Source organism: Idiotropiscis lumnitzeri, chromosome 16 (assembly GCF_059441095.1).
Source record: "Idiotropiscis lumnitzeri isolate Australia: NSW breed Sydney's pygmy pipehorse chromosome 16, RoL_Ilum_1.0, whole genome shotgun sequence".
Taxonomy (NCBI): Eukaryota; Metazoa; Chordata; class Actinopteri; order Syngnathiformes; family Syngnathidae; genus Idiotropiscis; species Idiotropiscis lumnitzeri.
Genome location: NC_142406.1, coordinates 10,541,267 through 10,568,786, shown reverse-complemented (window position 1 = coordinate 10,568,786; position 27,520 = coordinate 10,541,267). Strand labels below are relative to the sequence as shown.

The 27,520-nt window shown below is 40.7% G+C and overlaps 2 protein-coding genes across 10 annotated transcripts in view; one reads left to right on the top strand and one right to left on the bottom strand.

Moving 5' to 3' along the window:
• The window catches only part of kcnh8 (potassium voltage-gated channel, subfamily H (eag-related), member 8), a 51,400-nt gene that overhangs the window by 5,018 nt on the left and 18,862 nt on the right, over positions 1 to 27,520 (top strand). For 5 of the 7 annotated variants that reach the window (XM_088318479.1, XM_088318480.1, XM_088318481.1 and 2 more), the window contains 4 exons: positions 13,714 to 13,802; positions 14,178 to 14,277; positions 16,408 to 16,843; positions 27,128 to 27,361. In XM_088318479.1, the coding sequence (XP_088174605.1) occupies positions 16,768 to 16,843; positions 27,128 to 27,361 (310 nt within the window). In that variant the 5' untranslated portion in view covers positions 13,714 to 13,802; positions 14,178 to 14,277; positions 16,408 to 16,767. Of the gene's footprint in view, positions 1 to 13,713; positions 13,803 to 14,177; positions 14,278 to 16,407; positions 16,844 to 20,304; positions 20,415 to 27,127; positions 27,362 to 27,520 lie in introns of those variants that run through there. The other 2 variants (XM_088318484.1, XM_088318485.1) reach the window with 2 other exon arrangements.
• Positions 1,550 to 13,148, bottom strand: satb1a (SATB homeobox 1a). Of its 3 annotated transcripts, none has more exons than XM_088319506.1 (11): positions 12,942 to 13,148; positions 12,173 to 12,405; positions 11,456 to 11,632; positions 11,126 to 11,252; positions 10,734 to 10,857; positions 9,717 to 9,825; positions 8,637 to 9,169; positions 6,339 to 6,536; positions 4,104 to 4,259; positions 2,990 to 3,187; positions 1,550 to 2,806 (listed from the first exon to the last, which is right to left on the bottom strand). In XM_088319506.1, the coding sequence occupies exons 2-11, from the start codon at positions 12,390 to 12,392 to the stop codon at positions 1,949 to 1,951; spliced, it is 2,700 nt and encodes an 899-aa protein (XP_088175632.1). In that variant the 5' UTR covers positions 12,393 to 12,405; positions 12,942 to 13,148; the 3' UTR covers positions 1,550 to 1,948. The 3 variants fall into 3 exon arrangements, with proteins under 3 accessions (XP_088175632.1, XP_088175633.1, XP_088175634.1); XM_088319507.1 differs by having other exon boundaries at positions 8,637 to 9,166; XM_088319508.1 differs by lacking the exons at positions 11,456 to 11,632; positions 12,173 to 12,405; positions 12,942 to 13,148 and adding an exon at positions 11,347 to 11,452.

The following is a 27,520-nucleotide window of genomic DNA, read 5'->3' as shown; positions in this document are numbered from 1 at the left end:
GCAAATAGATTGAAATCTAATTGGACAAAACCTCCAGCATACATACCCATACAAAAGAAACAAAACAAATTGAAGAAAATAGACTAGCGGGAATAAATTGATACAATTTTATGGAACAAATATTCAAATTTGGGTTCTGTGAATCATCTCCATGGTGGATTAATGGTTAGGATATCTGTCTAACAGTTCTGATGTTTGTGCTTCAATTCTGGGTTTGGCCCTTCCCGTGTGGCATTTGCCTGTCCTCATGTATTTTTTTTTCCATCAGGTTCTCTGGCTACTTACTATATTATTTAATTTTAAAAAATGACAAAAGCTATTGAGGCGATCTCCATGTTATTCAGATTTGATCTGTATACTCAGTGGTTATCAATGACATTGCGTTCCAGTTGTCCAGAAAAGCGCTATATTAATCTGATGTATTATTATCAGTATTATATTATCCTGTACTTTTATGGCACTCTCACCTTTCCTTTCGGTGTTGTGTTTATCAGAAATGGAACAATCAATCTCACAGTAGATTAAACACAATATGGCTGTGTTTGTCAATAATGTTGCTTATTTAACTGCCTCACATTGCGCAAGATGCCGACGACATATACACATAAGGATCTCTACTTTACTACCTGAGGAATCATCGTGACTGTTTTATGAAATTTTAATTACAGCCATTTAAGCATTGAGGCAAAATTAGCTTTGACAATTACTTTCTTCACAAGGTACTTTTAACCCATACTCAATAAAGCTAATGTTGAGTAAAAGGGGAGCGTTATGGAAGAAACGCATTTGCATGCGTGTGAGTGTGTGTGTGCGTGTGTATTGATGATTGCCATCATCACTTTTGCCGACACTGCATTTCACAAGTGTCATTATCACTGTTATTATTGCTAATATTATTGATGGTGAAGTTTTCATCACCCCTAGCTGGCCTGATGAAAGTATCTCCATGGAAACATCTACTCTTTAATTCTACCTCACTCAAATGAGGCTTAAATGTTGGACTTTAACCCTTTCAGTTCAATATCCCAGCAATAACATGACTTTCAGGAGCAGACTGGTTTGCACAAACTCAGAGAAATATATTACAAAAAGACACAAATGAGACTAACTTGATAAATAGCTAGTTCACTCGATAGTTAGTTAGCTACTGCAGAGAGATGGAGAGATAAAAATAAACTTGCTCCAGTGCTAGTCAGTAGCAACTCTCTAGAGCACGAGGTGGCCTAATGAATATCATGAAAATCTAAAACCTCCTAACTAAATATTTAGTGACTATCGACTGTATGAACCGGTGCTCATGAAAACTTATGTCAGATCGATTCTGTAATTATTAACAAAACATAATTCTTGTTTTGATCTGTTGGCATATTGTTATTGATTCATTCAAATTGTTTATTAAGGGCGAGGAAGAGTCATGGCTAACGATCAGCTCTAAATGCAAAAACCTCACAGATCCATCGGTCAGTGTTGCTGTTATATATTACTATATGTTAAAAAATGAACTTTCACTCGAAGCAGGGGAAACTTTACAAAAAAAGGGAAACGACAGCACATTTTACATATAATTTTAACAAATGCAGTAGGAATATGCAATACATAATAACAGTCGGACACACAATTCTGGTCTGAGCAGTTTTGCAAAGCGAAATGCCAGCTACAATAAATATTTTTTCGTGATATGCTATCTGAGCCTCTCCTCATAGGCCCCATTCATGGCAAAAGTAGCTACACTGTGGGTCATAATAACGTCACATACGTCAATGGTTTTTTATATTCGAAATGTCTGAAATTACATAAACAGTTTTTGAGTGTAATACCCCACAAGAGGAAAAGGAGAAACAGCGTGTGTTGTAAACAACTAAAATTGATCTTTCAGGACGCACACAGACTCCAAACAAAAGTGATGCATGAGTGACGAGAAGCATCTTATGGCTGAATATTATTTTTTTTATTTCGACATACCGCACGTTTCATCTTCTTCCTTCATTGTGGGAATGGTTTGAGTGCTAATGTCCAACCCATTCAAAGTAATCATGTCCGTTGTGTCATTTCTCCCCGTTAGTCTGTTCTCTTCATTAATTTCTCTTGTTTCAGTCTTTATCTCCTCTTGCCCCTCGTGTCGCTCAGTTCTTTCGACTGTCATGGTCCTGTCTGCACAGCCGTGCAGGCTGTCTTGTCTGTGTTTTAGGATCTGACTGCAGCACTGGTGCTGCTCATGCTGTCGACCGGATATGAGGTCTTGGCTGTTGAAGAAGCCACGAATGATGTGTTTGGGCAAGTCCAGTTGAGCTGACAGGGTGTGGACCGCCTCCTCGTCTGGATTGAGTCCCACATCTTGGATGAAGCTCTGCAAAATGCCCAAGGCCTCATGGGACACTCTTAATCCCACTTGTTGGACCTCAGCTTCATTATGTGCTTCGGCACAAATCCCAAACGCATCACCATCTTCATCCTTCAAATTGGGCCATTCCACTTGAAGCTTTTCCTTGATCGTTGCTTCCTTTATGCTTTCTCCACCTTCATCGCCTTCACTTAACTGATCATTACTTTCGTCATTTTTCACCATCAAAGGATAATTCCAGTCCACGTCAAAACCGCCATTGTCTCCTTGTCCTCCTCCCTCAACCAAGTCCTCGCCATTGCTATTGCTCTGGCCTTGCACACTGATTCTCAAAAGCCCCCAGTTGCTCCCGGTCTCAAGCTCAGCGGGTGATGCAGTGCAGGGTTGCCGTGGAGACAAATGAGGTCCTGCTTCTGGATGCAAGGGTTGTTGAGGTTGCTGAGACAGCAAAGTGTTGCGTTGATACTAGGGGAGGAAGAAACAATTAGTAGAATAAAGTATCATATTTTGAAAGCAAGGACAGATGTAAAATGTTGTATTTATGTTTTCTCGTTTAACCGCACTAATGATTCATAGCTAAAGCCGCATTTTTGCTGCTGTGATTAATTCCAATTACAAAATACGGCCAGTATATTTTTTCGACCTTACCAGTAAATTTTCATTGCCGATTAGTGTACGTCTCTCAGTGCAGTTCTGCGCCGGGTTTATGCTCTCCTGCTCGTAAATTGCATCTCTTTCAGTCTGGGGCAGGCTCAGGAAACGGCGGATCATGCTCAAGTTATCCCAGAGGGTTCGGTTCTCCGGGCTTGGATCTTCCTTCCAACGAAGTAGCTCGCACAGCCAGCCCTGCGGGACAGACCCACCTATAATCTGCAGCTCTGTAACGCATTGGAAATCTACCCAATATACTTTGCAGTCTTCTCTCTTTTGCCCGTTCTCATACATTATATGCTCTGCTTCCATCGCGCTCAAGTGTAAATCAGTTTCCCGTTAAGCAAGTCCATAAAATGACTTTCCCAATCATGCACGGGATGAAAGCAATTCACCACTGCATTTGCAACACACGAAAAGATGGCCGCTGCCCAACACCAGCACACAATGCTATCCAGATGCTCAGGGAAGATAGAACAGAAAAGATCTAGCATGCATCTGCCTGCCAAACAGCCGGTTAATACGGAGATAGAAAGAAGGAGGGCGAGAGAGAGAAAGGGGTAAATAGAAGTATTATTCGAATAAAAGCCATAAAAACGAAAAAGAACCTAAGGGGTGTCGGACCACCTGCTTTTGCTATGATGACTGCTGAATAACCTCTATGCATCTTGATGATAGTAGACAATAAGCTGAAGGAGAGAATGAGCAAAAGGAAGGAAAGAACATTCCCCTCATTCCACGGTGGGAAATTATCCTCCAAACAAAAGCAATAACAAGCTTATGGGGCTGCCATAAAATATGAGAACAATAAACATTTATACCGCGTTCGTGTGTACGTGTTTCAGTGCATTTGTTTGCAGCATGCATGAACGAATGTGCATGCATGTGCTCCAACTCAATACCGTATAGATGGACATAAACAAGCAGGCTGGGTGTTTGTGCGCTTGTGCGACTTTTAATGTGATTACTTTCGACACAATAGCAGTCAGATGCACTGATGATAGTCTTCTATTGAGTGCCGCAGCTGCTTTGTTGTTTGCTTCTTTGGTAAATTCGGTGCCATACTGGTCTTTGAACCAGTGAATCCCTCACCCGTATATTGATAGCATACCTGACTCTTGGATGCAGCCACTTTTGCGAACAAAGCCTGAGACACTTTAGCTCGCCTCATTTCATGCTGAATCTCTTCGTAAATCGAGGCGCTGACGTTGAGAACGCAGCTGTCTGTCCTTGCGCTTCTGTCTGTTGTAACTGGTGACAATCTGGCCTAGGAGGAGAGGGAAAAAAATGGATTTAAATGTGCCGCACGGAAATGGAATTAGCTGTTGTAAACTGGGAGCAGGCCAATCCGTATAATAGAAGTAATTAAAAAGTGCATCACGGAAAGTGATGGGATCCACTTTTGGACATGTCACTGTTAGCCTCATGCATGGATGGGCATATAAAAAAAATATAATTATATGTACCCTAGTTATTTGCTTCTCTGTTGTTAAATTAAAATCCTTACTTTGGAAATTAAGTTGTTTGCAACAGCCTTGGTAACGCAGGTTCCATTTATTATTATTTTTTTTTTAATTTTGTGTCTCATAAAAATGTCACTTCTCATCATGGGCCTTAAATAGCGTGTTATTGTTTTATTTTGATTAATTCATGACCGTTTTTGAAGGGATTAAAAGCTGTATTTTTACCAAGCTGTCAACTAAGTTGCGCAGCTGTATTCTAATTGTGTACAACTGATAGTGTAGTGGTCCACTTGGTTGGCTTCCGTGCATGCAGTGTTCAGGTTCAGATTTTGCAGGCGTATATGTCACAATGCTTGACAGAAGTGCCTTTCTTGGGAGTGATGTGAGTTTTGACCATCAGGCTTTTTGCTTGAACTAACTCCACCGAGTTAAGTATTGATTTTTAAGTTGCATTGTAAATATGATGCTTTATGTTATGGATTAGTTTTAGCACCCTCTTTTATGGTGGACTGAAAGTGCCAAAATTAAATCAATAAATGCACCATGAAATATTTGATTAAAATTGTCATTAATTAATTAAATGTTTCATTTATTAATTAAATGTAAAATTATATAAATCTATATAATTGTTTATGTTTTTAATTAATTATTTATGTATTGAATTAATTATGTATTTAATTATTTCATGGCCACGGGTTGCAGCGTTTCATGAATTTTATCTGTCAAACTCGCCCATCAAAGTTAGTGCACGGAACTGGTTGCAAACATAGCGGCTACGTCGATGGAGGACTTTCATGAGCTCACTCGATTAAGTGGTCGAGGCTTGCTCGGAGTATTTTCACTCGACTCTCGGTTGGCATCAATCCATTATTCTGGAATTGATTTGCCTTGACATGATGAGCAGCTCAACCAATCAGGTGTTAGGAACTGCCCATATTTTAATGAGTGAGTTTGACAGATAAAATTAATTCATGAGACACTGCAATGCGGGACCATGTAATAATTAGTCAAATACATAAATAATTAACTACATAAATAAATAAATAAATAAAATATAATTTTTTTAAAAACATATAATCATTGGTAATTTAAATAATGACTCATTTATCTATTTCCATATTTAATTCATAAATGAAACTTTTTAATTAATTAATGACAATTTTAATTAAACATTTTGTGGTTTATTTATTTATTTAATTAATTTTAGAACTTTCATTCCTCCATACTCTGAGTAAATTTTTTTTGTCGCAGAAAATAGTTCAAGTAAATTTTACTCTAAGGCAATTTGTATGTGATTGTTCACTGATTTAAAAAGCACTTGTTACATTGTGTAATTGCCTGTTGCCATGGTAATAGAGCCAAGGGAGTGGGCAACCTCAAGTGAATCGGGCTAAGTGAATATTTTAATCTGCTGATCATCTGGGTCAAGGTCTTGTCTTCAGAGGACACCACCAAACTGAAAGTTTGAGTATTTGTCATTAGATTCTATTCATGCGAGACGTTTGTGCAGACAAAAATCGGAGCTTTGGCGAACATCAATTAAAGTACAAGGAACTGTCGCCTTTTCGTTTGTAGTCGCAAAACAAAAAAACTTTGTTCTTTTGGGTATTATTATGGTTACCACAAACGCTCGTAACTGCATCTATTGCCGGCTTTAATTGGTTTAGTGCAGTGGCACAAGCTGTATTACCCTCGCATAGGCTATACAGTATAACATTAAAAAAATAATAAATAAAACCGAGCCTGCAAAATAGTAATGTATGCGCATTGCAGTGGCACACATAAATAAAAATAATAAGACCGGAGTACAGCAATATTTGTGCAAAGCATTGGCATAATTACTGTGCGTCTATTTTCACTGCGGCTTTGTGAGACTGTGAGACCTGAGTGCATCTTGGGGGGGTGTTGTTGCAGCTCGGTGTGAATCCAGTCAGGCTTCGCTCTTTCTCCTCCTGGTAGAAGCGTTCCCGTTCTGCCTCGGGCAACTGCAGGAAGCCGTGCATGGCCCGCAGGTTGACCAAGAGAGACTGTGAAGCGTTTTTAGGGTCCTCCTCCTTTCGGAGAATCTCTGAGAGTAGGCCCTAGGCAGCAAACATGTCACATTCGTTCAGGCACATCCGTTTTTATCGTACTGTATGTCAGATATTAGCTGCTAACCGATCCCCTTAAAATCTTGGAATTTAAATAAAATTTTCAAAAACTTTATGCCAAGAACAAACCGTAAATGCACTGATCAACCCTGCAACTAATAATTTATTAAAGAGAGGTATTATCCTTTCCATTCACCCAAGGATAGTTAATGCATAAATAATATATGGTCTCATTAATTTAATATAATTAGGCCATTTAATTATCCCAGAAAGGTTGAAGGGTGCTTATTGTGTGTCCAGAAATCCATTAAATGCCCCCAAAAGGTAATAAAAAATATAAATATTTAGGTAAGTTGCTACCTTTCGAATATTCCACGAGAAAAATATAATTTCTTTTTTCCTGTCTTGCAATCAATAATCTAACATGCAGAAAATCAAATAATTATATTTAGCAACAGTTGGCAGGCTGCCTTGGCTCCTTGAACATCCCAACATACAACAGATGTATTATCTCTGTAAAAATGCCACATTTAAAGATTGGCCCGTAAATCAGTTATTCAAAAGCTCTGCATATTCATCTTTGAATCAAATTCGACCAGACATGCCTCTGTAGTTTAGTATTTGAAAGCCGCACATGGTTGTGAGCCAGTTGCATGCTCGCATTTGCTCGGTTGTATTGCGGGTCGATTCGCATAAGCCATCAAACTTGATGTGCTGATTCGAGGGATTTAATTCCTGAAAAATAAATTCAATTTCATGCTAAGAGTTGGAGAGCTTGGGAGAAAACAGGCTTCCTCAGAATCAACCACAAACCCTGCTGCCTTCCTAACTGAGCGGAGCCTTCAGATGACAAATGATCCCTCCACTTCTGGATGGCATCTTGGAATAATGCCAACTTGTAGGGATGACACTTGGGAACCCAGGAGCTGGCAATCGGGAAACATGGGCATGGATAATAGCTTGCTCTGCTTATTGTGATGAAAATGATAATGATGATAATAATATTAACAAGCCTCCTTTGAGCCCCATTTCTCTGGGAGTGCTGCTGAATGTAAAGTGGCCTCAGCTAATGTGGCATTTTAATATTAGAACCAATATGAGAATTGGATATGAAAATGAGGAAGAGTAGAGAGGGGAGGAAAAAAAAAAGGAAAAGATAGATTGACAATAAAAGGTCAAATGAATAGAAACACCTGCAAGAGTGAAGGATGGCAAAATGGAGGGATAGTGAAAAGAAAGCAGAGGTGGAAAAGGAGAAAGGATTTCTCCAAGGGGTTGTGATTAGGTAGCCAGCAGCTGCTTCAGTGTTGGCACCAGATTTTTGCTGCAGAGAGCTGGCACAACCACGCTTGCACATGCAAATGGGGGGAGGGGGCATTGCGGCAAAGGCCACACCAAAATGGCAACCGTCTACTGGTGTATCAGTTCAGTTCAACTCTGGCTAACCTTGACCGTGCATGCATTTCTGCCGCAGGCTAAGATCGGGACCATGACAGCAAAAAAGCAAACTATGTTAGACGAGTAACCAAGAGTATTGGCATTGGACACTCTTTCAAAGAAATAATCAACAGTTCCGCTTCCATTTCTAGGTTTTTATCTCTGCTCGTGATATACAAATTACTTTTATTATTTCGAACAAAACACCACGTTTTAGGTGCGCAAAAGTAACAAGTAAATAATCGCTGAAATGTACTCAAACTCTAAAATGCATGCTCTATTGGATTTAAGTCTCTAGATTGACTTGGCCCCTCTCTTCTCTTTCTTTTAATTGACGGACAAAATGTTTCTGGGGATCACCATCAAGTAAGATCGTTGATGATGACATCATGCAAGCACATGGCATGATCCTAATTTCTCTGAGTTTCACAGATGTGCTTGTACTGCATGTTTGTTAGTTTCAATACTGTGTTAAGGTTAATCTTTGTCTCACCTAACCCATAAGATGTTGCGACTGTTTACAATGGAAACACAAAAGTTGCTCTTCTACCACTGGACGTAAACAGGTCATAAGGTGCAAACATTCAAATGGTGCTGAATAGGTAAAAGTCCAAGTAAACAGGCAATGAACTCATTTTCTGGTGCCTTGCATACCTGCGTCCTGTTGAAAGCCACTCGAGCAAAAATGGCTTGAGAAATTCCCGCTCTCTTCATTTCCTCACGTACACAGTGGTAGATTTCATTCGGCACGTCAACCAACCCGAGACATGAGCCAGCTGACGTCTGGTGCTGCAGCGCGCCTGTAGGAGCTCCATCTGGGCCACATTGGGCCTGCTGAGGGCCTTGAGGATCGGGTGCTTTGGGGAAGACCTTGGCAGGAGCCCTCGCCGCAGACGTGTGGTTGAGATACTGTTGAGAGGCTGGTGAGAGCCCCTGTCCTGCTAGCATGAGGCGTACCGCATATTGCTGGTTTAGAATTTGAGTCATGACTTGCTGCTGAGATCTGCTGAGAGTCTGGGTAAGCAACCCAGAGTTGCGAATACTGTGAGGGGAGGCTCCAGCCACCATGTTGGCCACGCCTCCATGGAGGTAAAGAAGGCTTGTACTCTGGTCAGGTGCACTGCCGTTGATGGGCTGCTGCGTGTTGGAAATATGTGACGACTGCTCTGGCAAACTGTCGAGCTCTGCTGAAGACAAGTGCCGTAAAGACGTTACTGTACGTTGGTGCTTTGCGATATTACTTTAACTCGTTCACTGACCATGCTTGCTCTGGTAGCCTATGCGTGACTGCTTGGCTTTTATGAGCAATATAATGCTGACATGCGGACACAAGCTAAGAAGAGTTTCACAATTACTCGAATTGACTCAGTAACTGAAGTAAAATGTCGTTTGTCGCAGAGGATAGATAATATATGCTTGGGAGTATTGTGATGTTGTCTGTCTACATGTGTTGCTGCATGGTTGTTTTAAATACACACTATGTGCTTTTTTGCTTCATGTTTGGTCTAAGATTGACTGGAAGTCAGCAAGTTTAAGTATGGGAATATGTGCTTTTGATGTTAATATTTGAACCGTATGCGCCTCTGAAAATGAACTCTCAAATTGTTTCACACAAAACTGACCCAACTATGACTTCATGGATTGATCGATTGAGCAATTAATTTTGTGGCGTGTTTCCCAAAATTGCATTTCCATGTTCTACATCTTTGCTGAATTTACAACAGAGTGACTTACTGTTGCATTTGGTTGTCTTGAAGTGTTTATACCATCGTCCAAACTCCTGACATTTGGCCGTTGAGACGTTGGCATAGTAGGTGCAATTGACGATCGATGAGATCATGCTCTGAAACAGTGAAAGCACAATGGGCGCTCAGCGTGGCTTCGTGTCAACGTGTCTCAGATGTTCTCGTATCTGATATTAATGAACTCGTGTCTGTGTTATTAAAAAAAGTGCCTAAAGGTAAATAGAATAATGAAGATGGATGAGGGTGTGAGCAGTGCATGGGTGCTTATGTGTGCATACATACATACTGCATGTGTGTAATCAGGGGTCACGTGTGCATCTCTCTCTCTTTCTCTCTATCTCTCTCTCTCTCTCTCTCTCTCTCCCCCCCCTTCTCTCTCTCACACACACACACACATTTTCCCTCAAGACCATCCCGTGCAATCTTTACATCTGATTACACCTTTCATCTTCTCATATTTATTTTAATCTGTGTCTTGCAAACAGGCAGGGGGAAAGGAAGTGAACGAGAGAGAGAGAGAGAGAGAGTGTGTGTGTGAGAGAGAGTCAGAAAGAGAAAGGGAGAGATCATGAGCGAGTGGGAGAAAATATGGGGGAGGGAGGACTTTGCTCATCTCAGATCTCAACTCCAGCTGAGATGGAAAGAATATGGGGAAGATTGGAGATAGTGAGCAATTTCTCTTATCTTAGTTGTCCTAAGCTTTAAGGGAATAACAGATTAAGTTGATAATTACTGCTATTCGTAGTTGCGTTTGGGGAATGTTATATATGTAATATTAAAAAAAAAAAAAAAAAAAGCAGATAGCATTGGCATAGACACTGTGATGGTTGAGCGAAGTCTTAGATAGTCATCTCGATCTATTTCAGTCACGTACACTCACTCACACCTTATCTGGCACGGCATCTGAACTTCCTGTCTAACTATTGGCCCACACAGTCTGTCTTACTTGTCAGCAAAAGGTGCAAACGCTCACACACACGTTTGTTCGTTTGTGCGTGTGTTATACCTGAGACAGAGGACACTCCTTGGCTAATGAACTCTGGTTCATATCCTTGAGAAGTTCCTTCAGCGAGTTCCGAACTGTAGAGTGTGTCCACTGCTCCGCTGGCAAGTCCTCCAGTTTGGGGCAGCTAGACAAATAACATTTAGCGCTTAGACAAAGTGGAAGAAATAATGAATAGTTCGAGTTTTCATTGTTAGTATAAAATCTTCAGATTTATGCTACAAAGCAAAAATAATGTCATTGAAAAGACTATTAGATTATCTGAAATGTATTTGGGTTTACTTTGAATGGTGGTAGGTGTGTGCTTGCTCGCATTTAACACATGGCTGAACGTGATTGGTCAATTCTAATTCCAGATTAAACAAAGTAAACAAGAACGAAGGATTTTGACAAACCTTTGCAACTGTATTTTAAGGGTGATCACATGGTGGACATCTTGCAGCATCTCAGCCACTGTGGCATCCGGAGCATCTGTCACACTCGAAAGAGGCAGCGGGTTCCACCTGCCCACCTGGATCAAACCTAAAACACCAAAAATGCACGACTCTGTGATAGTGGATGAGTGTGGGTGTATCTTGGTACCTTCTTATTTTTATGTCGTCTATCTTGTCTGCACCTCGAGTCTATAAGCAATTCATGAAGCCAACGTCTCTCCTTTTTACTTTGAAACAACCAGACCTAGTTGTTCATTGCTCTGCTTTTGCTTGCAAGTCGGCGACAAGCACCTTTAGCCTGAGCAGCAGAGCTGTGTGAGTATCCCAAAGTCAGCAGGGCCATCTCAATGAGCTGGTTGAAAAGCAGATCTCTCTTGATCAGAACAAATTCGGCATGGTCTTCTTTCTTCTCTCCCTCCACGGGACTTTCCATGTGCTCCACCACACAGAACACAGGCAGCGAGCTTCCTGACGGAACAGTAGAGAATATAATCGACTGAAATGATATGCCTTTAAGTAATCCTCTATTTGGGAAAATATGGAGGAGTCGGACTCTACTCAAAATGAATTCGAAAACTTAATTCCAGCCACTCCTGTTCCTAAGCAAGATTATATTACAGTACTTATGTTACATTTTATGTTATCAAATTTGAAAAGTCATGTGACCACACCCAGGAAAAGGCCGAGCCGCAGTGTTCCCAATAGGAACTCAAGGGCGCTTTCTTGTCTATTTTAGTTCAGAGCAGAGGGCGGATCAACGTCAAAATGGTTGGATGAAAACAGATGGATTAATTTGCTTAATTCTTATTTCACAAACTCAATATTAATCAGAATATCATTTGGTCTAGTGGGGGCATATGGAAGCTTTTATTGCGAAGAAAATATTTGCCTTGAGTTCCCCTTTGAGAACAAGTTATGCTTCCGTAAATTCAGTGGCTGGTATCGCATTTAAAATCACTGCCGAAAACTCTCTTAGTTCATGACAAACAAGAATTTGGGACATTTTACCTCTTGGCTGATGAGAGTTCTTTTGCTGATGCCTTCCCGCGTTTGTTTTCTGGACCAGATAAGGCGTTTTAGTCCCAGGACTCGCTTGCTTGCTCCTCTCTTGCACTGTGCTTCCAACTCCATGTTGCTCCAGACGGGCCATCTTGGCAGGCGGTGGTCTCGGGTCTGCATTGGGATCGGCGCCCTCTGGTTTCTTGGCTCCATTATACTGGGGGTCCATCTGTGGAGTCACGCTGCATACGCAAAATCATTTGCAGCGAGTGGACAAGGACTTTTGGTTGAGCCTCAGCTATTGTGTATTGATGGACACCGTTCATGCCCATGAAATACACACACACACACACATGCACACTGCGATATAAACTTAGCAACATTTTTAATACAGTTTTTCTATTGCATCTGATGTGCTAAGATTTTAATTGAAAATAGAATTAAAAATAAACGAGAAACTATACTTGGAGATGACCTTCCACCAGCTGCATCGGTTCGGTTCATATCCAATTAAATTGTAATTTTCCAACACAAAGCTGCTGTCACCCAACTGTCGAGAATCCAAATAATCTATAGCACACACACACACACACACACAAATGCACTCAGTGCTCAACGTTATTTCTGAAAGTTTCGTCAAAACCAACCTGTTTTAGTCGGTACACTCGCACACAGCTACAGGATTGAACCCCTATCAGCAGAATCGCGCCTCTCATTAAAGCACCGCTCGTGCGATTTAAACGTCGACACACTGACTGTGCAAGTAGTTTTACTGTACCTCCAAACACCGTCCTCATTGCTCCGTTCATCCACTCGGCTCCTCGTTGTGGTGCGATGATGAATGGGCGCGATGAGAATCTGCTCGCTACACTCCCGTGCAGAGAACAATACACGATGCACGTTCAGCCTGCAGTGTGCAGCCTCTTATCTTATTTATAGGCGTGCGCACACGGCCAGTTGTTTTGCTGGTTCTCCTCCAACGACCACAGTGCACACCCGAGGAGGGAGGGAGAGAGTGAGAGAGGGAGGGAGGGAGGGAGGTAGAGGGAGAGTGAGTGAGAGAGAGATGCACACGCACGCACACACCAGCTGCATTAACATATGGTGTAATAATGAATTCACTAGCGCGCTCCATAAATGTATTAAATGTGACAATTGCGCATAAATCTATTTATTAAATTCTGCAGCATTCTGTGCACGCCCGTGAGTCGTATTATTGGCTTTAGGGTATTGGAGCTCTCCATGGCAACAAAGTGGATGAGAAACAAAAGGTTGACTGTTATTAATTTTGCTGATGTGGTAATGTTGTTTATAAAGCAACCGTATTTTTATGCATAACATTTCCAGTCATACGACTTTTACTAGCAGCTGATGTTGCAGATTACCGTATTATTATTAATGTTCGTACTTGTATTTCACTATTTTACTAGAGTACGCTACTTAAAAATACTGCATAGGGCGCTGAGAAAATAATTTATAATTATATTTCAGAATACCAAATAAAATATGCTATACTGGCCAAGATTTAACTTCTCTTTAAATGTGAGCAGGTGCATGATGATCATCTTCCGAGGGCCTTTTCCAAACCTTCTCAAAGTCTTCAGATGCACAAGTAGCATCAGGTATCCTCCTATTTCAGGTAAGCTTGATTGCTATCTTTAATAGGTTCAAATGTTCTGTCAAGTACGACAACTTACAGGTTGTGAAATGTAGTTAGCAGTAGTCCCCCCCCCTCTCTCCCATCATTAACTGATCCGCTTGCCACCCATTTGTCATGCGAGGTTATGCTTCCTAGATCCGCCACTGCATAGTTTTAGTTTAAACTACAATAGTCCTCTCCTGTACTACACTGCACTGCATTTGACTATAATACACTACACTACCTCCGCTTCACGACTAGGCCTGTACTACTCTTTCAAAAATGTCAACATAGCAAATGTACTGTACCTTGAAACATCCCATTTAAATTGATTGTCTTTATTTCCATGAACAGCACTTTGACTTGTGCTCACAGGAACCCGAAGGAACAGTGAAGTCCTGGTGGACCCCCGTGATGCTTTTCACAGACCTCTTACAAGTGCAATCCTCAAGTGGAGACTTGAAGTTCCATGAAGGTATCATCAAGTGGTGAACCCATTTATTTCTCCGCCTGCGCGTGTGTGTTGAGGTACAGCCAATCGGAGATGCTTAAGCAGAGAGCGCACGCTCTGCTACTTTTGACTAATTAAACAAGGTGATTTAGCAACCTCTCCAGCCAGAACGTGTTACGGCTGGTTACGCGTCATTCATTGTGACTAAAATAGAGAGAGACATCACTCTTTTTTGGGGAGGGGTATATGCACTGCATGTTTTTGGTTACATGCTATAACATATGTGTAATTTTCCCTTTAAGTGTTGATATGTAGCCATTCGTCTCTCCAACGTCTTGCTATTTTGTGATCGGCTTGATATGTTGTCAATGAGGCTGGCATGCTAAATGATCATTAAGGCCATTACATGCTCACTGAGCGTGTTACCAGTGCATGGCACCGAACGCAGAGCAGTGTAAGTCTCATCTCGGGGGACACCCAACAATTCACACAGTTGCGTATCTCTCCAAATTAGGTTAGAGTTTCATTGAATTCACTCAAGATGTGATGGTTCTATAGTCATGATGTGCTTGTCTATCCCATTGCTGTTCATGGGGTGAAAGTTTTTACAGGATTGAAATGTGAGAATTAATCTAAGCACAAGTTCAATTGTGCTACCTTGTACTTCTATTTCAACACAGATTCACAATGGCATACTTGAGCGGTACCAAACAGTCTGAATCTTGTCTCATTAGACCACATGAACTTTTCAATTGCTTTAAAGCCCAATCTTTATGACAAAACATGAAAAAAAAAAAGAGCCATTCCGTTTTGTATTGCGACTCAAGTAACAACTCAACCATCACGCGCATTTAATGTCGCCAAGTCATTCCTAACTCAGGTGAAGCATCACGGCTGTCTGTTTTAGTTGCATTAAATGACATGTTTGCTGCATTTCCTCCAAGTGATTCACGGAGCCTCACCTGAGGCACTTGAGTCATGCTTGAATCTTGAATGTCTTTGTGCAATAGGGAGTCTGTAGTTTGCTTGGCTTATTTGTTGTGATTTATGAATCGCAGCCTTGGAGTGACTTCACTTTCTGTCCAGTCACAAAAAAAAAAAAAAAACATTTGATGTCCTCTAATTTGATTGACATCTTGAAATTGTATCAGGTGGAATAACAAGGGCAGCAGCGACATGGAGGAACATGAACCAGAGAATATTAACTTTGACATTAACAATTTCGGAGAAGCAAGATATTCCCCATTCTTATTTAATGGAAGTTCCTCAGTTGTTGGCTCTAATAATTATGTGTTGTGAATATGTTGTCACGTGTCAAGGTTCAAACATTCTCTTTTTAATCTGAAAAAAATCACTCAGGTAAAGTGCATGTTTTTAGTTATCATTGGCGAATTAAATTTTTTTTGTTTAGCCACCCTTTGGAACTAATTATTTTGATAATTTTATTTTTATTTTTTTAAATTAAGTGAAGGAGTTTGCTCAGTACTGTACTATTTACCTGTGGAGAAGAAAAATACTGTGGAGCGTGAAGACTTTTGCCACCCTAAATAAGTACCACTCGTTTCTGTCCACTAGAGGGCGGTGTTATACACCTCAACGCCTCAGTGTTGTTTCACTCCTCGTCATTTCGATCGTTTCTTTCCACCACCGAGTGGCGCTCAAAACTCGCGTGTGCGCCCATCAGCTGTCCACCTGATAACAGGTGTGTTTGCTTGAAAAGGGAGTGATGTTGACAGTCACACTATCAACACAAATACATTCAAGAGCCATCCATCTGTCTCCAAAGGAAGTACCTTCATGGGGTCAACTCTGTTGTTCAGCTTTTTTCTCGATTAATAGATACATTTTGCTCATGTTGCTTAAGGGAGACGAGCTGATTATCCTCTCGCTTGTTTTTAAAATATTGCAGAATAATAAAACGCCAGTCCAGGGAATTGTGTTGAACAAAAATGACAGCTGCTTGAACTTCTTATGTTTTGACTATCAAGGTGCTTTTGTGTCATAATATGCATTGGGCAATTTATTTGGTTCACCTCACAGAGTCGTGCAAACACAAAGACTGTGCCTAATGAAGTGCCCTGTGCATCCATTGAGCTGATTACTACATGTATCATGCCACTAAGTTTTTGCTCCTGACTTGGGATGTGTGCGCAGGCTGAGAAAAGTGAAAGTGATGGATGTCTTCCACCATTGCACGCTGCGGACAGACGATCATTGAAGCCAGTGACAATAATGCCACACGCTGACAGGCTGTCACGGTCGTCCCTGGCTATTACCCGCCCTGCACCTGTGGGCTTCACCTCCGCTTTTCCTTTACGCACGCAATTGAGGCTCCAGACGCACTGGTGCGCGCTATACACGCGCAGCTCCCCGGCCAAGCGTCGCAGTTGTGCTGAGTGGAGCGGAAAAGCGTCTTGTGCATGCAGCTCCACAACCTTTAAAGGGTGCACTTCACACGTTAGGACGACTTCTCCTCACTCACTTTGATGGGGACTTCGACAATAAGCAGGGAAAATGCCTGTGATGAAGGGATTACTAGCACCGCAGAACACCTTTCTGGACACGATAGCAACACGGTTTGATGGCACTCGTAAGTTTGCTTTTAATTACATTTAAATGCATCCTGAATATTTTTGCTGTTCTAGATTATATCTTGTGACTTTTGGAATGTTATTCAATTATCCTGGCTGAGATATTATAATAAGATACTGGCTGGAGACCGTGCTGACGTGGTTTATACTATAGTGATGACTTGTGTTATTTTTGTTGGTATTTTGGTGTTATTCATAATTCAAGCAGTTTTTTTTAACTACATGTAATTGGCTTATTTCTTCAAATGATTAACTAGCATGTTCATTTATACAATTGCAGAGGGCACCATGCATTTATTAGAGGAAAAGCATTTTTTTATTTTTATTTTCATTTCTGGGTGAATCATTAGTAGTTTGCAACAATTAAATATATTGAATCTAATGTAATTATTTTTATTTATTATATTATATATATCATTATATATTTAATATATATTTAATTTCAATTAATAAAAAAATGAAAAAAATACAATATAATCCCTAATTATATATATATTAACAATCATTTAATAACAAAAATTTACATAAGGTTTTTGGTACCCTTTTTCAAACGCCAAATAGTAACTGAAATAAAGTGTAGTGGTTAATTTGCCTGAGCAGTACACGTTGGTTCACGTTCCACTCATTGACTCATTGAATAGTTGTCTGTCTCTATGTGTGCCCTGTGATTGACTGCCGATCAGTCTAGGGTGTAGTCTGTCTTTCACCTGAAGTCAGCCGGGACAGCTCGAATAAACAAAAGATGGATGGACGGATGGATGGCCACTGAATAACTTCATACTTGACATGAGTGGAGATTGCCCTTCAACAAATGTATTGAGTAGCCAAATAGTTTCTAGGAGAAATTTCTATTGTTTGCGTGAGACAAAACTGGACCGTTTTGGGAACTCCCATCATATCAATGATGACAGAAAAATGAAGTACAGAGAAAAGAACAGTGTCCCTACTATGAAACATAGAGGAGGCTTGCATATGCTCTGGGGCTGCTTTGCTCTATCCTGCATTGTGTGGCTTGAATCTCTTCAGCGGACATTGACATAAGGCATTCTAGATTCACTGATTGGTCTTAGCTGCTAGTCTTGGGTCCTCCAATAACAAGTTGACCCAAAAGAAAAGCTAAAACAGTGGCTAAGAAGAATTATTCTGGGGTGGCCTTCTAAGTGCACTAATCAAAACCTTTTGAACATTTGGAATGTGAAGGAACTGAAACATGCTCAATGAAAAGGTTGGAGTCAGTTATTTTTGATTGTAGTGATTGCCTTAAAGGGTCTCCAGCTACCTTTAGGGTCAGACTGTGAGAACTAACACAGATTCAGTATTTATAAGAATTGTTAGTGATCAGCACCATGGACAGTAACACACGGGCTTCTGGTTGTAAAACACTCAACAAGTTCATGTGACTTCTGGTGCCGGCTACCCTCGTTTGGTGAACCTTTCTACCCAACAAGTCCTGCAGGTTTTAAACAAACAAGAGCATCTATCACAATTATCTGTACAAAAACAGAGGCAGCCTTTGCCTTTACTGGATTTGTATAAACGTCTGTATACACATTATCGTATAAAATGGAGTTACCTGCAGTGTTCCCTTTAGTTGACGGAGTTCAGAAGGCTTATGATATCTAATTTGTTCATGTTGTAACCATTTTATTACATGCAAATGTTGTGTCCCTCTCTAGGCGTGCCTCGAACATGTTTTCATTTATGTTACTTTGAGCACTAAAATGCCAGTGCAACCTTTGCAACTTGACATTTCAGATTGTTCACTTATCTTCGGAGTACACTTTCCAGAAAGTTAACATGAGATAATAATTAATCTCGCAAAATACCCATTATAAATAAATAACACTTTTTTTAGAGAATGCCAACTAGGAAATCTGTTGAGTAGAAAAGGTGAACAGGTTGAATTTGCGCATTAATGTAAGATGGCACATGCTAAATATGACAAATAATATTGAAATATGGCAAATGTAGTTGTAGGAGAAAAAAAGAACGGCCCTGCAGTATTTCCAATTCAAAGGCATACACCACCTGACCCCTGCCAACCCGCGTTTACCTCTGTGTATTCACACCATTCCCGACCAAGACTTTATTTCTCTCTGCCTAACATTCTGCAGCTTCAGCATCATACAAGGACTCCAGGCCAAAGACATGTGGAGCCATTAGTTGCCTGGCCAGTCGCTCTTTTCTCACACTGGGGAATTGTTCCTGGACCTACTGCACATTGGTTTGTCAAGCAAGTGTTGTCCTTGAGTGGGAAGGAAGGAAATTAACATTGGATTTGAACTAGAAGATGGGTTCGAGGCAGCAGAGCTTGACGGGACAAATTGGCTGTGATGGCCTTGCCAGGAGCAAATCTAAAGGGGTTCACTTGTGTGCAACCCCGCCTTCGACCTCACCTGCAGCCCGAGCAGGTCGGTGAGACTTGGAAACAACGTGATAAATGGATGCGAGGCTTTTAACTGCAGACTTTTTCTATGAATACGGTATGATTGGAGCGTTTCTGGAATGTAGTTGCTGGAATATAAAGTATGTTTGGTGTAATGAAACTAGTGGCAATAGAGACGGTGTTTGTTTTTGTTTTTTTTTTACCACAAACTGTCATTCCAATTTATATTTGAGAGCTGTGAAACGGCACTGATCACTAGATGCTCTGTGAAATCTCACTGATGAAGGTTGATGCTGAAATCTATAAACTGTTTGATGGGCAAGCCTCTTTAATTACCAGTACTTTAGATTCCTTGAAGGATGCTTTTGTGAATAGACTCAAAGCTCAGTTTATCGCAAATGCCAAAGAAACATTAGTCCAATTTGAAAGAAGAAGAATTCGCAAGACAGTTTCCGGTCGGAGGCATCATCCAGTTTTGGACTGCTAAAACCGACTCTTGCTTCGCCGCTATTTTGGGACTGCAAACGTGGAAAATCTGTCCATTATGCGGTAAGTTGTGCTAAAATAAAAAATAAGTACTGTCTTATTGTGGACTTGTGTTGCTAACATGACGAAGTAGAATCGCTATGACACGTATTTTTGCCGATATTTGACAAATTCCGTTTGATGCTAACTTGTTACAGTTGTTCAATACTCATATGCATTTTATTCATAGATGACCACTATAGTTAGTATGTGAGTATCTGTATGCATTACAAAATGTTTAGTCACAAAGGTAATTGCTGTAGATTGTTTTTCTGTAGAACTAAAAATGAACGCAGCATCTTCCTACGCAAAGCGAGCAGGTGGACTTTGGACCCGGGCTTCTCCTGTGAGCACTGACGGGAGTTGGATCAGTGATTGGTGGGGACAATGATGGAGAATACACACCTAATCCAGGTGAAAATAAGTTTGTAAAGTTTAAACGTGCTCGTGACATTTATCAATGTAACCATATGTACACATTGAAAAGAGAAAAATGTCTGCGCTTTTCTAAATTGATTTTTACATCCTTGTCCAGTTGGAAGGGGCAGACTGTGTACAAATGTGCCTGGACAAAAACTGCATTTGTGAATCCTATAAGTGAGTTGAAGTGACTTGCTCACTCCCCATACAAAGGTCAGTCAACCTGAGTGGGACTAAAGGTAAGTAAACTAATTTTGTGTTTAGAATGTGTGATTTTGTTGTGTCTGCGACATCAATAAAATAATCTCCATACCTGAAATGGGAACAGGTGCTCCTTTTCTTTTTTTTTTACCAAGGATGTTTGTTTCCGCAAATTTGCATTATACCAAAATTTTAATGTATTTTATGTGCTATCGTATAATTAACATTCTTCACTTGATTTAACATTATTTGAAAGCAAACCTTACCATCACATCAGCCATGTTACAGTTGTGTGACACGCAGAGATGTGAATATCTTATGATTTGTCAAGATGGAGTCCGTTATTTGATTAAATTATTGTTGTATTGCACTGGAGAGGGGTGCTCTCTAATCTCGTTGCACACTGTACAATGACAATAAAGGGATTTCTGATTCTGATTCTGATTCTACATGGGCAGAAATCAATTCCAGGCATATGACTATTTTACTTAGCGCAAAGATTGGAGTCTTCCTCCTGTCCCTAAAAATTGTCTAGATGAAATACTGATGAAACTCCTGTCTTGTGATGGCCATCACAAATCGATGTAATATTACAAATTATTGTCAATACCAATAAAATGCACATTGGCGGTGTGAAATCAGCGTTAAAGGAAGCCTTTAGGATGCAAATGTAAGTAAATGTCAGCCCACTTAAATTATTGCTTCTCTCTTCTTGGCAATGCAAAATGCAATTGCTCCTCCATGTGTCTGTGTTGGTGTTATTACTGCAATCGCAGTAACGGAGACTACTTGCTGTGAAGCAATAATGTCATTCAGTGGGGAGATGGAGTCCATATTAGACCCCCCTCCAGCCAAATCCAGCTGACACTTTGTTGCAATGGAGGCTTGAATAAAGTCTCCTGGAGTGTGCCTCGTGTATGCGTGCGCCACACTGGACCGCTTGTTGAGATCTTTATTTTATCACTCTGAGTCCCACTTCCTCTTTTGCGGGTACTTTTCTTGATAATTACTGTCAAAAAGACTTCAGAGAGCAGCATGTTGCACGTCTACAGCGAGGCTGCGGCGTTTGTGTGTGTGGACAAAAGAGGCAAGCGCGTATGTGCAAAGCGAGATGAAGTCACCGAGGACCCAAAAAAAAGAAAGCGAGATGCATTTTCAGCACTTTGCGTTTGTGCGTCATACAACTTGCTGTGAATGCGCGCGAAAGCTCATTTGTCTCTGTCTTTGAACAGAAGGCCACAGAAGAACGAGTTTAACTCTCCCATGGTGAACTTTTGTTCAATGCGGCAACTCTAATTAAGTTGTTAATAAGATTCTGTGGGGATCCCCGCTTAATAATGACCACTCCTTCCGCCCCTCAGATGTACGCGGCAAAACTCATCAGAGTATCTCAAACAATGAAGGCATCCATCTCCCTTAGATCCTTCTGACTGGCTGAGATTGAGGTGTTACTGTCCCATTGACGCACCCTCAATGTTGACCTCGTGACCTGCAGAAAAAAGCGCGAGAGCTCATTACTAACTGTGAAATTTCGGCTGTTTTTTTAAGAATTAACAAGTGGCCCTTATCAGGATTTTCCACAAGCTTCCCCATACTCTGTGGTGTAACACTTTGGATTTGGAAGTCAATTCATTTTTTTTCTACCCTGGCTTCAGTGGACTTCTAGTTTCTGTGTTCTACAATTGGATTAAGCAAAATTGTGTGAAGCCAGAGTGACGACTGAAGGAAGAAATGAGTGGCGTCATGAGCCTGTGCGGGCATAATCAATCATCATTGACTGTAGTGCTGCAGGGTACGCATGGGGCTCTCGTTTTCTGCCAATGGATTAGCTCGGCTGCTCCCATTTTCTCCAAATCCCACTTAATATTGAGTCCGTTGTGTTTACAAGGAATGGGGTAAACGCATGGGAAAGTGATGCTGGAGCATAGACCTGCCATTAGTTGGTACACTGTTCGTACAATATATTTGTGTCTGTCGCTTTCTGTCAATATATTTTGTTTTAAAAAAAAAAAAAAAAAGATCATTGTAATTGCATATAGTTGTCACGCTTAGTTGTTTTTTACCGTAAAACTGACACAAAGCTACATAGAATCAATTTCAATTGTAATCCAATTTTATCTGACAATAGTCTGTAATTCTAACATCTAATCTGAACAGCATAGACCGACTGACAGAAATTTGCGTAGATTTTATGGTCATTGTAAACCTTAAAGCAACTTCCACTTTTACATACAACATATAAAGAACATAATGTACAACAATACGCAGGCATTCATTAATCTTGCTCTTTGCGAAAAACAACTATTACTGCATCTTAACTGGACATTTCTCCTGCTGCGTCTCCATCCAGTGAGCAGCGAGATTCTCTAACTCTAAAAATACTTTCACTCTAAATTCAAACTTGCCTTAATAATGTAAAAAGCCATTAAAAAAAAGTCAATACTGCGCCAATAAAAAATGAACGATAATATATGAGGCAGTTCTTGCATTGGATATCATTATACTATAGGGCGAGTAATTGTACTGTTGTGGCTTGTCCGTTTGCTGAACTATAAAACGTGGTTACCTTATTTATCCACAGTCCTCCATATGAGTATTTTCTAAAGCGAAGCATTTCTGACAGTTTTAGATGTCCATGTGTGTCCCGAAAGTGTATGACTCATGACTGCAGACCAGTTTGTAAGGCTATCTGACCTCGTTCTTGAATTCGTTCCCATCATCAATCATTTATATTATCAAGTAGTAAACTGATATTGGCGATTGGGAGATTGAAATTCATTATTAAGCATCGTCTACATTTAAATATTTATGGACGGAAGAGGTAGAATTATAATGTTTTTCCTGGGAAATTATTCCACATTGCCATATAAATACTACAGCAGACCAAAAATGCAATGCACAGGTTGGGTGTAATAAAGAATTCCTGGACAGTCCCATGGGCATAGTACTGTATTTAATTAAAAAAAAAATTGGAGCAATTATAGCTATACTCAAGACAACATACATTACCTTGTAATAATAATTAAAAATAGGTTGTTTATCTACCACTACACGTCCTGGACAGCTCGCTACATTTTAATTTGGAGGATACTGACTTGGTGTGAAAAATGCATCGTAAATACACATTTGACTGTCATAGCTAGCAGTGTCCTCACTGTAAGGTCACTAAACCGGATTATTACTGTCCACTTATGATGGACAAACTTTGGAATGAGAGCAGCTCCCATCGCTGTGGGCAATCTGTCTTGTTAAGGTGCCTAATTAGCAAGATTCCACCCTGAATTTCCGTGTCTAATGACCTATCCATAAACATCGGCAAACACACGTTTCACCAGCGGAATTCTGGAGCGAGTGGTACATTTTCAGCCTCAATTAATTCCTGATGGAAGATGACTAGGGTGGCCAGAAAGAAAGACAGATATGCTGGCAATGAAGATATGCGCCAAGGAAGGCTATTTTCATCTGAGGAAATGAGCATTATGTGTGTGTGTGTGTGTGTGTGTGAGTGTGTGCTCTACATGGGAGACAATTTATTACTTCCAGCGAGCTCAAAAGTGCGAGGGCAATGGGTACTGCTTTAATAGTCCCCATTGGTTGTTTTGTTTATTAAAAGTGCAAACAAATAAATGAAGGCATTTTCATTTAACTTTTTGAATGAGGTGGCGCATGTGCATGGTGAAAATGATGTTTTATCAATCCCAAAAATATTATGCAGAACAGAATTTATTGAGTCACTGGATATGTTATCTTAGAATGCAAATAATAAAGTATCAATGTGCATTGTACTTCCTTATCCATCTTGGTTCCATGAAACTATGTTGAAGAAATTTGAGGAGTTTCACGCTTTTTCATGCTTTGCTGTCCTCTTGTGGTATCTTGACGCCTTAGGAAACTGTCAAATTGAGGTAAGGAGCTTGAAATAGTTGTTTGCTGCCATCCTGTGGAATCTTCATTGGTGTGGCAAGTATTTAATGTACTGTTACGACTATATTGTCATATTTTTTTTAATCATTTCCCTCTGCTGCCTCATTCAAGAGCAAAACTGCTGCTTTCTTGTGGTTAGAACAACAAGCATCATCCATTAATTTTTTTTTAATTCTTACTGCACAGTCAGTAACTCATACAAACAAATACTTTTTGTTTGCGGTTATTTACAAATCAATCTTAATGGAAGTCTGTGCTCTTGTGTTAGTTAGCATAGTTAATGAATAGGTACAAACCAACCTTGGTTGTCAGGTTATGCCTCACTGGGAACTTTGGCAGCTCGTGGATGACATTTTTTGTGGCTACAATATGTGACTGCTCCGTATTACTTTCTGAGTGGCCGTCATGAATTCTCGTAGAAGGGCGAGAAGATGTTCTCATCCGTCACTCCGTTGTTCCCAGCACTTTCCCCCCCACGCTCTACCTCCGTCTTTCATTATTACTTCTCCCAAAGCTTCATCTCTCTCACATCCAACCTTTGCTCTCCCTTCACGTCAACCTAGTCCTTCCCTCGCCCTCATCCGTCTATCTCTCCTTTACTCGACCGCATCGCTTCGCCTTGGATGCTCTCTTCTTCCTCACCATCCATCTTTTTGCGCTCCCTACTGTTTCACGAACACATTTGACATCAAGGCTCTTCTTTTCTTCCATTGCAGCAATTGTGCTTTAAATAGAGTTGAGTTACTTTATATGCTGGAGTAGGTGTGGCCTAATGTGCATATAGAGTGATCCTCTTGACAAGACAAATGTGGAAGCTTCCTTTAGCGACACCACCATTAGTTTGGAAAAGTTGCCGTGCCACCATAGCAACGACCGGCATTCATAATGGTGACACCTGGCCAGCTCGCTGGAGCATGTGATGAGCATGTCTGTCTTACAGCAGGGGTTTGGGTCTTTCGTGCCTTTCTATGTTAGTATCCCAAGTCCATTTCAAAGTACTCTGGTTTTCTATTCTGATCATTGAAAGTATCAGTCAAAATGGTAAGGAAAAAAAAGCTTCCATGCCAATCTTTCCTCGTCCTCTTCGCATTGTTCTTTTCCTCCTTCCTCGCCTTGCTTTGCTTTGCCTTGCTTTGCCTGTCCGCTGGGGGTTTCCGCAACAGCTGTGAGGCACTATTGTGAGCATGATAGGAAATGATATATGGGCTTCCACATAGGAATAATTAGGTTAAAGCAATTCAGACTTGAGATGTAGAAAATTGGAGATGATGAAGAGGCTGAAAAAAAGGAGGGGAGTGGAAAAGTGTGGTAAAGAGATGATTCAGGTGTTTTCGAAGTGAAAGCAAGTGGTCAAAGCAAATGCTCTCAGGTGGTGCTGAGAGAAGGTGAATGTGCAAAGAGGGAGGGAAATAAATGATATGGGGAGGATGGCTACTCTGCTGGAACTCCAAAGGTAGAGGGGGAAATGTAGAGTAATTAGGCAGAGGGATCCAAAACTGTAGGAGGGATGTAGCTGGAAGGAGGAGGCGGGATAGTGCGGAGGACATGAGGAGATAGAAAAGGGGGCATAGTAATAAAAGTCATTCTGTACAATTCAATATTACTGTGTTTTTTTTAAGTAAAATGTATTATACGGAAATTTTTTCTTTAAAAAAAAACCATTTGTGCACACAAAAAAAATAAAAGGTTAAAGTTGGTTTAATTATGTTGAACCCACAAATTGGGTTGAGCATTGGATTTTGGCTATCAGATTTTTTGACAGCTATTATACACTTATAAACAACAATATCCACATTGCCGTGTTTGCATATTTGTCAGTTCCCTTCAAGCATTCTAAACCTCTCTGTCCTATACCATAATTCACCAATTTCACTGTCAACATTAGTTTCCTGTCACGCACTGTCTCTCGTGCACATGAGGCTGCCATCAGACGGGCCACAGGCCTTTGCATCAGAGCCCTCAGACGCCAGCGGTCCTGTTGGTCTTTGCTTACCATGAGGGGCCTGAGGGGCCTCACGACTGACAGCTGCTCCCAATGCAGTGAGCGTCTGTCTGGTCCGTGTACTGCTGCTGACAACGCATTCTTGGCGTGTGCCTCCCTCCTCGATGAAATCACTGGATTTCATTCGTTTATGACGACTAGCTACGATTGGTGCGTTTCTATATATTTTTTAGCATCTGTCCGTCAAATATAACTCTGGATCTAATTGGCTGGTTGTTATTGGTCGTCATTAGGTTGTGCTAGTGTACCTATTGGTGTGACTTGTGTGTTTATAAGAACATGTCTTTTGAATGCTTACTGCATGTGTCTTTCATGAGATGTGTTTGCATGACAAATAAGAAATATGCCGCCATCCTAACCTTTATTGCAACATATCTTAGTCATTCGCACAATGAAGGCCCCCCCACTCACCTGAACGTGACATCAATTCATATTTTGATAGAGTTTCCACAAGCGTGGAGAGCCTTTGATAGAACACAACCTCATGAGGCACTCGTACATGGCCGCTGTTCTCAACTAGCAATATTCCCTCATGTAATCTGAGTTTAGGTGTGTTCCTTTCAACAAAGCCCGACGTGCAACATAAAACAATTAAATAGCAGTGCTGTTAGGGGAAAAAAATTAAATTACTGATGCAGAAAATAGATTTCTGTAAGGAAATTATGAGAATAAGTCACGTTGTAGGATGACTCGTTCAATGAATACTATCAGGTTTGAACACTTGTCTTGTTTAATAGAGTCAAATCTTTGATCTTGAGTATTTTTTTTTCTGCATATCAGAAAAAACAATCAGTCACTTTTCCCCTCTCCTTTTTGTTTCCCTAGATAGTAACTTTATTCTGGCCAACGCTCAGGTGTCCAAAGGCTTCCCCATCGTCTACTGCTCGGATGGCTTCTGTGAGCTCACGGGCTTCTCCAGGACCGAAGTCATGCAAAAGAGTTGTGCGTGTAAGTTCCTGTACGGCCCGGAGACCAGCGAAAGTATCATCATCAGCATCGACGATGCCTTGGAGGGGCGCAAGGAATTTAAGGATGAGATCATGTTTTACAGCAAAACAGGTAATCTGTGCGTTGTTCGGTAGTTTAGGACAAAATAACTCTTGTTTATGTTTTTAGCTTTTAAAAATTCTGTAAATGTACGATCCTAACTTGAACCATTGACGAGTGCCCAGACAGAATGATCACCATGTTTCCAGTACATATTCATGAAATGACGAT

What these genes read in the sequence shown, in the direction of transcription:
- satb1a (XM_088319506.1), bottom strand. Translation starts at nt 12,392, where the DNA reads ATGGACCCCCAGTATAATGGAGCCAAGAAACCAGAGGGCGCCGATCCC. An exon ending in GAACTCTCATCAGCCAAGAG is followed by an intron (nt 11,633 to 12,172) that starts GTAAAATGTCCC and finishes CTGTTCCGTCAG; the next exon opens with GAAGCTCGCTGCCTGTGTTC. An exon ending in CTCTGCTGCTCAGGCTAAAG is followed by an intron (nt 11,253 to 11,455) that starts GTGCTTGTCGCC and finishes TTGGTGTTTTAG; the next exon opens with GTTTGATCCAGGTGGGCAGG.